The sequence below is a fragment of the Pelophylax lessonae genome, assembly GCF_965119305.1.
Source record: "Pelophylax lessonae genome assembly, chromosome: 7".
Classification (NCBI taxonomy): Eukaryota; Metazoa; Chordata; class Amphibia; order Anura; family Ranidae; genus Pelophylax; species Pelophylax lessonae.
In genome coordinates, this window is record NC_138774.1 from 58,563,958 (window position 1) to 58,577,092 (window position 13,135).

General features: G+C 42.6%; 1 protein-coding gene across 1 annotated transcript in view; it reads left to right on the top strand.

Moving 5' to 3' along the window:
* Positions 1-412: 412 nt before the first annotated feature.
* LOC309560647 (uncharacterized protein) overlaps positions 413-13,135 on the top strand; it is an 89,981-nt gene continuing 77,258 nt past the window's right edge. Inside the window, exon 1 of the mRNA XM_082264267.1 lies at positions 413-593. Coding sequence (XP_082120393.1) covers positions 483-593 — 111 coding nt within the window. The 5' untranslated portion in view covers positions 413-482. The remainder of the gene's footprint in view (positions 594-13,135) is intronic.

Sequence of the window (13,135 nt, forward strand, 5' to 3'; positions counted from 1 at the left end):
TGAGGGGGTATACACAATGTCTGAACCTAGAGTGCCAGGTGGGCTGGACAGTTTACAGAGTCACAGTAGTGCTGAAGAACACCCATTAATCAGCAACCCCCAAGGGGGTAGTGCTACAGTAATATTTGATTATTAAGGAATCTTGCCTTAAGCAAAAGGTGCATGTTATCCTAAGGACTTTTGCAACACACAATACGTGGTATGTACTTACTCTTTTGTCATTGGATATTTTATGTGATTGCTTGTAAATTCTGCCTTTATTTGTGTATTGTATAGTATTAAACATTAAACAGCCCAGCTTGCAAGGCATGTATCAATATTTAGTTTGCTTGACGTTCCCTCTCTTATCTTGTCCTCTGTGGACCTCTGACCCGTGACTTCTGAAAAAGCGTGGGGTGGAACAGTGTTAAAAAGTCTTTGTGCAGTATGTTCATACACTGACCCTTGGAATCTGGTCACTTTTGTAGCTCTCACACTGTACCATGGGGACCCTCATACTCTACATTTTCTCGACCTGCCTTTTCCATGCCACCTTGGGAAGTCCCCTAAACTGCAGCACAGAGATAAGAGGGATACCGCCTGATGTCAAAAGGGTAAGTGATTTTGGGAAAAGCTTTTTAAAGTCATAATACTAAAATAAATGAAAGGTAACATAGTAAAACAATGAATATTTTTAAGGGATATAACATTATTTTATTCAAGGAAGCCTGTCCTGAAAGAATATGGAAGGTGTCATTGGCAAACCTCCTTCTGTAAACGTAAGCTGCCTGGGTGCCAATGGCTTCAATATCTTCTGAGACAAAGATTGGGCACAAACATGAATCAGTAAAGTCAGAACTCAAAGCTCCACACTCATGGTTATTAGTCCCGGAAGCTATGCAGGCATAATGACAGCCAGTCAACCCCTTCCAGAAGAGGGGGTCTATTATGGAAGCCTCTTTACTCATAACCCCTAACTATCCCTGATTTTGAGAGACTGTGTCTGTTTTTTGAGCAAAGTCCCTCTGTCCCTCTTTCCTCCTCATTTGTCCCTCATTTAGGTCTGATCTATATATTTATATATAGATTGTACTTTTTATCTTTCAAAAAGTGTTTCCCAATGCTAAACCTTTCATCCTATTTCTAAATTGCTGCATTTGTAAACTTCAAAAGGGAATAGTAGTGGTAAAAAAAAGAACTTTTGGGTTTAAGCCCTTGAAGCTGGCGCCTCCCTGCCCTTTAAGGGGTTTAGGATGCTGGGAGGAGGGGTGGGGTTTATGATCATGTGACCGCCGTGTTGGCTTTTAAATATGCAGCTGCTCGGCACAAAGGCCCACCCACCGAGAGGCCGCACATTTGCATGTGGCTGATGCCAACCGGTTAAGTAATTTTTTTTTGTATAGTTCTCCTTTAAGAGGGTGGAACAGGGGGTGTGTCCTATGCCTACATAACTTTGCTAATAGGGGTACCTCATTCCCATCTCAAAAAATTTGGAGGTGTGCTTTACTCAAGGTTAACCACGCACTCATAAGGACGGGATGGACATACCTAAGCAAATATTCCCCTAGGCTGCAGCTGGCTGGTGTAAGCGTTAGGGAGGGTGGGAATGTGGGTAATCAGACAGTTCAGCCATTTGTCATCTCTTGACTACAGGTAGCTTAAAGCACAACTCCAGAAATTAGAAAAAAAAATCTATACCCCACCCCCCATTCTGCAAGGGTTAGTTGCTTGTTATGCCTAGGGGGTACAGTAACAGGCATTATTACTTTCCATATGCCCTGCTCTGGTCAGATCTGGCACTGCCCTCTTTTCCCACAAGGTTCTGTCTGTAGAAGGTCCTTTGGCGTCATCACATACAATGCAGGGCTATTAACCCCATATTGTACATTGAGGAGGCCGTAACATGACTGAGGCCAGGAGCTACTTATAGAGGGGGCAATGTTGAACTGGTCTCACAGCTGGAGGGGCCATGCTGGAGAATGGAGATAAATAAGTATTTTTCCTTATTCTGGAACCCCTAGACATACTAAGCAATTTAATTCCTAGAGTTGGGGGGGGGGGGGGATAAAAACAGAGCATATGTTTGATCCCAATGGTAACACCATCTAAGTATCAGCCCCCAAGCATTTACTCTATATGGGAAAGGGCAGGGATATGGGTGAAATCATCTAATAAATATGGCCAGGGTCATATTTTGGCAGTGATGTCACTGCTATCCCCACCCCTTTGCTTAAATGGACCAGGGATTCTCCATGACATCAGTGGTTCGTAGGGATATTGCAAGCACCCACAGCATCTGTAGGAACCAGAGACAGCAGGAGCTGTCATATATAGAAGCAGTATAAATACAGCTTCTGTATTTGATGCACGGTTCCCGCTAAACAGGGGACCAAACGGGTTAAACAGACAAAGGTTGGTCTGAACCTAGGTTTGGTCCAAACTGTAATTTTATCCCTAATAAACTGCATCGCTGTTTCATCAGGAAGGCACTGCTAAATCTGAACTAGGAATTGACCCACATCCTCCTACCATCATATCTACTGTAGATGGCATGGCAGATCCTTCAAGAGGTCTGTGCGTGTGTGTGTTTTTTTGTTTTCAACACAAAGAAGCCATCAATGTCAAAATCATTTGCTGGCATTTTTTAAACAGTTTTTCTTTGTAAATGTCCGTGCTGCTGCAGCACTTCCTGTACATCACAGAGATTTGCTCTTTTACAGACAGGAGTAGGACACCCTGCAGACATGTTTCGCTGCCAGAGCCATTTTTGCGTTTTTTTTGCACACGTTTAAAAATTATTTTTCGGCCTGAAGATTACACAAAACCCCCAAAGATTATATATTTTCTGAAGGCAGACACCCTAGAGAATAAAATAGTGGAAGTTCCAATTTTTTAAGTGAAACGTTATTACCACAAAGTTAAGGAACGCAAAATTTCAGTAAAAAAACACACTTAAGTGAATTTTAGGGCAAGGAAACACGACCCACGTTTTGATAAAATATAAAAGACATGGTTGCGCCGCGTAAATAGATATCCAACATGTCCAACTTTAAATTTGCATGCGCCCGTGAAATGGCAACGAATTTTCAGTACCCTATACTTTCTTTTCTAAAAGACCCTGCATGTCTCTCCTGTGCTCCCAGATAAGCGAGCCGGTCGCACCTTCCCTTCCACCTGCCTCCACCATCCATGGAGCTCCCGGGCCAGCAGATGGGCAAGAGGAGCCTGGAAAGCGTGCGAGGGGGGGGGGGGCACCAGTACAGCGTACAAGCCTGGCAGCAAAAGGGTTAAGGGAATTCTATATTTTATTTTTTTACTTTAGGCAATAAAAAATCACTGCTCCTGGCTTTTCATTTTTTTTTTTTTTTTTTTTGCACTGGTACATGTTCCCCTGCTTATCTTTATTTTAACAGATTCAGCTCTCATAGATTTTATTGGGGTTCTGGTTTGGCATTCCAAATTCTTTAACCACTGCAGCTACAGGAGGTTTTACCCCCTAATGACCAGGCCATTTTTTGTGATACCGCACTGCGTTACTTTAACCACTTTAAGACCGGAAGGATTTGCCCCCTTAATGACCAGGCCCTATTTTGCGATTCGGCACTGCGTTACTTTAACAATTGCACGGTCATTCGATGCTGTACCCAAAAAAAAATTATGTCCTTTTTTTCCCATATATAGAGTTTTCTTTTGGTGGTATTTGATCATCTCTGCTATTTTTATTTTTTGCGCTATAAACAAAAAAAAGAGCGACAATTTTGAAAAAAAAAAAAAACAATGTTTTTCACATTCTGCTATATGACATTCCCAAAAAAAAAAAAAAGATTTAAAAATCAAAAATTTTTAACATTTTAGGCCAATTTGTTTTCTGCTACATATTTTTAGTAAAAAAAAAAAAATCGCAATAAGCGTATTTTGATTGGTTTGCGCAAAAGTTATCGCGTCTACTAACTACGGTAAAGATTTACGTCATTTTTATTGTTTTGTTTTTTTACTAGTAATGGTGGCGATCTGCAATTTTTTTGTGGGACTGTGACATTGCGGCAGACAGATCGGACCCCTAACTGACATTTTTTACACTTTTGGGGGTACCAGTGACATTACTACAGTAATCTGCACTGCTACTGTAATAATGACACTGGCAGGGAAGGGGTTAACCCTATGGGTGCTCAATGGGTTAAATGTGAGCCTAGTGGAGTGATTCTAACTGTGGGGGGGCGTAGGTTGTGAAATGACTATAGAGACCTGTGATCCTATATAGAAGGATCACAGGTGCTCTGTGATCATTTCAGGGAGAAGAAAGGTCTGCTGTGTTTACAACAGCTGACCGTCCTTCTCTCTCAGCGAGGAGTGATCGGCTTCCCCGCTGCTGCGTGGGGGCAGAAGTGTGCCGGCGCCCGTTCGCCCTCTAGCTTCCCGCGCGTGACCAACGTAGGTCTACGTCGGTTTGTGCAGGAGAGACAGCCTGCCGCAATAAAAAGGCAGCGGGTGGTCGGGAAGTGGTTAATGGACAACAGTCGTGCAACGATGTACCCAAATAAAATTGATGTCTTTTTTTCCCACAAATAGAGCTTCCTTTTGGTAATGTTTGGTGGTATTTGATCACCTCTCTGGTTTTAATTTTTCATTATATATAAACTACTACACCACCAGAATACAAAGTCGTAAAACCATTTGGACAACATAATGCATCATATCCAGGAATGGTAGTCCTTTGTGGCCTGACGCGTTTCTTGGACTTAGTCCAGTTATGGCATCAGTGTGCAGGCCATTCATTTTTACTGAGCAGCTGAGCAGGCGTGCATCCGATGGGAGCTGAAACAACCTCGAAAGAGGCATGTTTAGAGTGGCATAGTATAGTACTATAGATTCCAGGAAATGAGAGAAAATAAATCCAATGACAATTCAAAATGTTGTATTTTCCCTCACTTTCAATCCCGATGGCAATGGTCACCAGGACCAATAGAGAGGGTCAGGACCAGTTCTCACTTATACAGTGCATTTTTTTGGTGCAAAGCATTTTAGATGTAGTTTACGTGCTCTTTAGGCACGTTGCCATTGAACTTTATAGAACATGCGTTTTAACAAAAGTGCATCAAAGATGAAGCATGTAAGACTTTAATGTAAGACTTTAATGCACAAGTGGGAATGGGGCCTAACTTTCCCCAGTGGGGACACAGATACAGATAAAAATATAAACCTAAAGAGGGATCTAACCTCTCACCACTCTAAAACTAGGGATGAGGTTCAGGTACACCAGTGCCATGGGTTTATGGTGAATCCTCGAGATTTGCAGAGTTTGCAAATCACAAACTTTTGGTTGAAAGCTTTGCAGGTTTGCCCCCAAAAATAAGGAATAACTAATATGGAAATGCATAACTTTTGCCCCAGGAAAGTCAAAGGAGTGTATGTTGGATCTGTTACGGAGAGCTGACAATTCTGCGTAGGGAGACATATTGTTTTTTTTAATAATTATTTATTTTTATATTTGGCATTGGCTCATGTTCCTAATGACCCTGTCTGGCTTCCCATACTTTTGGTTTGACAATAGCTTGCTTATTAGCTCCACAAACAGCCAGATCTGAATAACAAGATTTACCCTTCAAAGACTTCACTAAGGTTTGCAGCAAAGTTTAACCTTCAAACAAGATTCCTAAAACTGATGTGCCTGTTCTGTTCTGTTCTAAAAAATATGACTAAAGTATGGCAAACTTGGTTGGATAATTCTGCTTCTAAAATACAGGGCTGTCTTTAATATTGATTGGACCCTGGGCAAACATTTTCTTGGGCCCCTCCCATGCAAATTTGCTCTCCACCCCAACATCCCAAAAACAAACACACACATAGACGTATTGAATTGTATTGCAACTGTACTGTCTGCCCTCATGTTGTAAGGTGCTGCGCAAACTGTTGCCGCTATATAAATCCGGTATAATAGTAATCCTAAAAAACTTTAATAATGAAAACAAAAAGAACTGGTCCACACTCACTGATTTGTCCAGCCTCACTGATTGGTTGCTGGAGGTTGCTGCATATCCTTATCACTCACTGATTGGTTGCTAGAGGTTACTGCACATCATTACTGCTCACTGATTGGTTGCTAGAAGTTACTGCACATTATTACAGTTCACTGATTGGTTGCTATAGATTACTGTGCATCATTACCACTTATTGGTTGCTAGAGGTTACAGCACATCTTCATAGCTCCCTGATTGGTTGCTTGAGGTTATAGCACATCATTACAGTTCACTGATTAGTAGCTGAAGTGTACAGCACATCAACTCACAACATCCAAAGCTCACATCTGTACTCCTCCTCCTCCCATCCATAGCTTACTTCTGTATCCCCTCCCCCCCCATCCAAAGCTCACCTCTGTACCCCTCCTCCCATCCACATCTTACCTCTGTACCTCCCCCTCTATAGCTCACATCTCTACCCCCCATCCACAACTTACCTCTGTACCCCCCCATCCACAGCTTACCTCTGTACCCCCCATCCACATCATACCTCTGTACCCCTCCTCCCATCCACAGACTTCTGTACCCCCCCCCCTTGCACAGCTCATCTCTGTACCCCTCCCCCAATCCACAGCTCTCTTCTGTACACCTCACCCACAGCTCTCCTCTGTCCCCCCCCCATCCACAGCTCACCTCTTTACCCCCCATCTACAGCTCACGTCTGTTCCCCCCCCCCCATTCCACGGCTAACCTCTGTACCCCCCCCCCATCCACAGCTTGCCTCTGTACCCCCCACAAACACAGCCCCATCCACAGCTCACCTCTGTACCCCCCCCCCATCCACAGCTCATCTCTGTGCCCCCCCATCCACAGCTCACCTCTGTAACCCTCCTATCCACAGTTTACCTCTAAACCAGCTTACACCCCAAGCTGTGTATGGAAATCAGCTTACACAACCTGCCCCCTCCCTACACAACTATCATCTCTTTTCATACATCCCCACCCTGAGCACTGAGCTGATTCTCTGCACAAGCAACCACCCTCCCCTCCACAGTTCTTTCTCACCTGCTTCACAGTGGTGTAGCACAGTGCAGTCTCCGCCTATCACACAGCCACAACAATTCACTCGGCTCTGTGCTACACAAGTCAGAGAATGGGGGTGGGGGGGATCACAGAGCACCACTCTGGCCCTGCAGCTCCTGACAGAGGGAGAAGCAGGACGAGCGGGCTCTATCACATGCAGCCCACAGCTGTGCCTCTACGCTGTCATAGTGTGGCTACTCCATAAAATCTGTGTGCAGTATGGGGCTCAAGGGGGAGCTGCTTTGGGCTCCACAACAATGACAGAGCCCAGGGTAGCTGCCCCTTTTGCCCCACGTTAAAGAGAGCATTGCTCAAATGGTGGATCTGGTTTCTTCACAATTCTCCCTTTAAATGGGTCAGTTACAAATCCTCTACCTGGGTCTGGAAAGAGCACTGTGTGTGTGTGTGTGTGTGTGTGTGTGTGTGTGTGTGTGTGTGTGTGTGTGTGTGTGTGTGTGTGTGTGTGTGTGTGTGTGTGTGTGTGTGTGTGTGTGATTGTTGTGAGTGGTTGTATGTGTGGTTGTTGTTTTATCTTGCTTATTCTTTTTGTTTCTTGGCTGATTCGGATTGCCCATGTTTATCATATAGCTGATTCTGACTATTAATGCTAACAGTTAAGATATTTTATGGATGGTTTAATCTGTACTATCCTGCTCCTTATTATTGTTGGGCTCTGTGTAGCAGACATTAATACCATTGCTCTGGTTTAGATGGCAATTGTTTTGTATGCCACGTAAACACAAAGAACGTAAATGAACACCTTTGAAAAAAAAAGATTTGCAAAACTGTTTACAAATCAAACCCAATAGGATTCTCTCATCCCTATTTTTAGTGTAACACCTTCCAAGGTAGGTGCTAGATGAGAGTGTAGTTTTTGGGTCTTTCTGCTTACCAGGAAGATTGGCAGGTAAATTTAGAGTACTCTCAGCCTACCAGGGAGCAGGATCTATTGATAGGGCCTGCTCATGGTGCTCAGGTGCAGCTCAACTTGTCTGAAAGTTTCACACTTGTCCAATAGGGAGGCATATGGGAGGAAACCTGGCAAGTGAGGGCACAGGCATTGTTACAGCCCTGGTGATTGGCAGAGGAAAGTGCCTTTTTGCATGCTGGGTGACTGTATAAATGCCAGGGGCACATGTGCTCGGGGTCTTTGGCAGGAGAGCGGGGTCCCAGAGGGAGGGGGCAGCTGCCCCTCCTCTGTAGAAGTTGCCATGTGGCCTTGGGTGGTTGACCTGAGAGGCAGAGTGAAGCTGAGGTCCTGCAGAGCTGACTGCAAATGAGACACCAGGAAGGATCTGATTCTGCCTACTGTGAGTACAGATCTAAGTCATAGGGCCTGTCCTGTGAGGGCCATCCTTTCAAGAAGAAGAGTCAGTGGATAGGTGTCAGTCAATGTTAGCTCAATTCTCGTCAGGAGGCAATCACGATGATATACAGCCCTGCAGTTGCCAACCCCCCTAGATAGTGAATTCCCTCTCGTCCGGCCGGGAGTTATGACGACACATAGCACTCAAACTTAGCGCAGTCACAACTGATTTTATTGCAAGTGTAGCTCTTATTTAAGGCACGTTTAAGCGGGAAAAAACTGCTTCAACTGGTTTACAATTAATCAGTCAAATTAACAATAGCACATCTCAGACAGAACAGTACATGAAAGGGCCTTTTGCTTTCGCCATGCATCTGTGTCAATATGAGGTGTTCCCGTATCTGAATCTGTGTTTTGTCGGAGGGTCGCCCCGTCTGCATTCAGTTGTCATGTGTTAATGTAAGCAATTGTCAATTGTTTATGGGTGGCGTCAGCAATCTCTTATGCAAAATGTCCAACTGTCAAGTGTTCAAATGAATGAATGGACAGGTAGTTTAACATGTCGTCTAAATGCAAAATATAGCTGTCTGCTGTCCAGGGTGGATGAATGGGTGTCAGTCTAGCTCATTACTATGTAAATGCAAGGGCCCATATTTCATCATGGAATGGGCATAAGCTGAAATATATATGAAATGTAATAAGGCATGTTAATACAATCTTTCAACCCAACCTTTGATCCCAACTTTATTCATAACGGTGGGATCACTTAGAGTCTCTAAATAGCACTATGTGCCCTCCTGGGATATATGTCCAACTATGAATGAGCTGGACATTCTTGACATACCTGGGTTGTGGGTTTGTATGAGTGCATGTCATATTCTTGGTAATTGATTAGCACAAAACAGGTGACATTATATTCCAAGGTGTATGTAAGCTGGTGACTTGGTTGTGTGCACATAGGGATATAACTTCTTAGAATTCTATCAAATCAAAACAGACATGTTCAATGGGGAGGGTCATAGCTTGCAAGAATCCATGGCCTGAAAAATCCAACTCAATTATTATTGCAATAAAGTCACTACAAATAGACCATGGCAGCACATACCACCTGTTGACTATGGCAGTTGATTTTTCAACATGTCCTAGAGCCTTTTCCAGGAAAGGGCAAAAAATAAACCTCCCCACATTCAATGGGAGGAAAAAATTCCCTTTCGACCCTCGTTTCAGAGCGGTCAGACCAAGTCCCTGGTGGCTACAACGTAAAAACAATGTCCTTTGTGTCCAATCGGCTTGACTTCGACTGTAAAGCGGAGACATGAATGTCTCGTGTCTCTCTCTTTTCCTGGGGTGAGCAAGGGCAAAATGAGGAGAGGTTCACCGGGTGGTGAGCACATGTTGCAAGTAACCAGACAGTGGCTACTAGTGCTCAGCTTGCTACAAAGCGTACCACTGTCGCACGAATGCAAAGTCTTCCAGGAGTAGGGGTGTCCGTTGGCACTGTACCAATGCGTCTGTCTAGATCCAGCTGGAATTCGTCTGGTGCTCGTCGTCACAATCTCCAGTCATTCGTCTGGTCCAGGGGTGGGGCTTCCGTCTGTCGCGATGCGTGGATCCAAACCAGGGAGTCGTCTGTCAATACCGCTGTTCTGGTCACTGCTTGAACTGTTGCAGGAGGTCCGTCGGGTCGGGCCTTCACCAGGACTCTGTCTCCAGACTTGAATGGGTGGGTTGGTGCACCTGTTGGCAAAGGAAACGAGAGCGAGATATCACCATAATCACTGTTTAATTTTTTCAATTAATTAATTCTGCCACATATTCCTCTTGCAAAATCTCTAGATATGAGAATAAATGGACTCATGGGGTTGAGACGGGTCTGGAGTCATTCTGACTTTAGCAAGAATAGCAGGTAAGTACAGAGACAAGAATACAAGTTTTACAAGAATGGCAGGAGTATTTTGCGCCACTGGGCTTCTGGCCTACAGGCAGGCAGCAAAAATAAATGCTAGTGAAACTACTCGCAGCACTGGGGTTTAGGGCCTACAGGAAGGCAGGTAATTTTCAGACTGGAAGGATACTTAATGGCACTGTTTTGGGAGAACACAGCATGTCTACGCATGCAACAATGGTGAGGGCCCTTGGAGGGGTTGAACTGCCTTGTATTCCTCCAAAGGTGGAGATGGGTTAAATTGCAGTCCTCTGACTCACCCAAGCAGGCAGCTACCTAGAACTGAGAATCCCTTGCATGGCTAAGATGCTGTGATCACTGAACAACAGGGAGTGCAATTCAAGCTGTCTTGTGTACATGGACACATAGAGACACACAAAACAGCTAGAAGTAAGTACTCATGCAAACATAAATTTATAAGAGATTGCACAGTTTGCTCGGTGACACAGAACAGGAAATTGAAAACAAATAGCCCTGGAGACACAGGATCTGACTTCAAGGACCATTTATATGCAAAACCTGGGCAATGAGTCACCTTTAGAATGAAAGGAGATCAACTAATTGAATTCACCACAGGAGGTTACCTTAAAATTTTAAATTTTTAACAATATCAAAGTAGTAACGCTGGCATAAATTCATTATAATTCTTAGCACACTATCAACAAGCCATCCACTTCCATCCTATTTTTTTTTTTTTTTCTAAGACCAATATACTAAAAGAAAACTTTAAAAAGACCAGAGATGCTTAATTATCTAAAGCATAGCACCTTATTTATGCCAGAGCTCATATATGTCAAATTAGAACACATCAAATATCTGACACCCAATAAATAAAAACTTTCTAACACCCATAAAAACAGTCTAATCAATCAGAAAAAAACTATTTGTAAGCAATACTCCCATTGTCGTTGAAGGCTGTGATTGTTCGTTCTGAAAGTCTCAAATTACACTTATCTGAGGAATAAGCATCAAGAAAGGTTTAGTAACAAAACATTTTACTTTTCCTCCTAAAAATAAACCAACGGTCAGAGGAATTTAGCATACAGTAAGCATGTCAAACATTTCCCTTCCTAACAGTGCACTTCTCTAATACCAAAAATTGTTGACGTCAAATTAATTATTACCACGTGGATTTCTATATATATTTTTTTTATATTATTATGGTATACCATAAACTTAAAGAAAAAAAATTATTATTGTTCACCATGGTTGAAAAAATGAGCAGCTCAAAAATAAACATTTGCAATTTCCCATTTATACAAGAACCCATACGTCACCCATTCTTCACCCATTCGGAACATTCCTCAAAAACTAGTTTTCTCTATAAAGCAAAACTGATAGTTAAATTTGTAAGACAACACAACTATTTACAGTCCCTTCTGCAGTTACCTGTGTCACAGACAGGAGAGGGGGGGGGAGGGGGGTTTATTTGCTAAAAAGGCACTAGAAAATATATATTGTTTTTTTTTTTTAACAGGTCAGTGATAAAGAAAGAAAAGTCGGTGACACAAAACCTTAATGATAAAAGTTCAAAATTGCTTACGATTTTTAAGGATAGAAATACAATTTTAGTCCTTAAGGTCACACTTTACACACCAAATATATATTTCCTTGCTTCTAAAAGCTGCCATGACCAGCATAGTACGGATTTGTTACCTTTTCCGTGGCAAAATCACATCACTTTAAAACATAAGTAATAAACACAAAACAAATTATTATGCAACCAATATTCATTTCAGTGTTATGAAATGCTTTGCTGATACAGCACCTTTAGGAACAGTGTTAAAACGAACACAACATAACGATTCATGGATCTAAGGTTGCCCATACACGATACAATTTTCATACAATTTCCCAAACGTAAATTTCATCTTTTTTTTTTTTTTTGAGATTCCCCTTACCTTGAGAATTTCCCATTATCTAAGCTCAGAATACAAAGTGAGATCAGCTGAGTTTGAAGGTTTATATATATATATAGGGGTGGTGAGGTCAGTATTTAGACTCTATTGAAAAACCTGGTTTCCCAACTTATGTGGTTTCCTGCGTCTTAATAATCAGATTTATATATATCCAACTCATGGTTTGCTGTTAACTATCCTTGGTGGCCAAGTGTATACCTTCAGGCTCAGCTTAATATCACATACAATCTCCACATACATCTATACAATGGCATGCAATCTTATATCGACTAAAAATACAGTTAAATGTCTATACAGCAATATATACAAGTTTTGGAGGGAGAATTCACTATCACACACAGTACTGCTTTGTAAACGGGTTCCAAACCCTGGGATATCAGACCCCATCTTATCTTTGGAGCTTCAGGCCCTGGAGTATCAGACCCCATCTTTGGGAATATCAGATTCCCGGGAGGTGCTAAAAATAGCGGTTAACTGGGTACCGTTTATCTGCTCTGACAGTATAGGGTAGTAATAATAATAATAAAAAATATAATTACTTATCCCATACTGTGTTTTTGGCAGATCCAACTTTCTGACACCAAAACTGTTAGCTCAATTCTCGTCAGGAGGCAATCACGATGATATACAGCCCTGCAGTTGCCAACCCCCCTAGATAGTGAATTCCCTCTCGTCGTTATGACGACACATAGCACTCAAACTTAGCGCAGTCACAACTGATTTTATTGCAAGTGTAGCTCTTATTTAAGGCACGTTTAAGCGGGAAAAAACTGCTTCAACTGGTTTACAATTCATCAGTCAAATTAACAAAAGCACATCTCAGACAGAACAGTACATGAAAGGGCCTTTTGCTTTCGCCATGCATCTGTGTCAATATGAGGTGTTCCCGTATCTGAATCTGTGTTTTGTCGGAGGGTCGCCCCGTCTGCATTCAGTTGTCATGTGT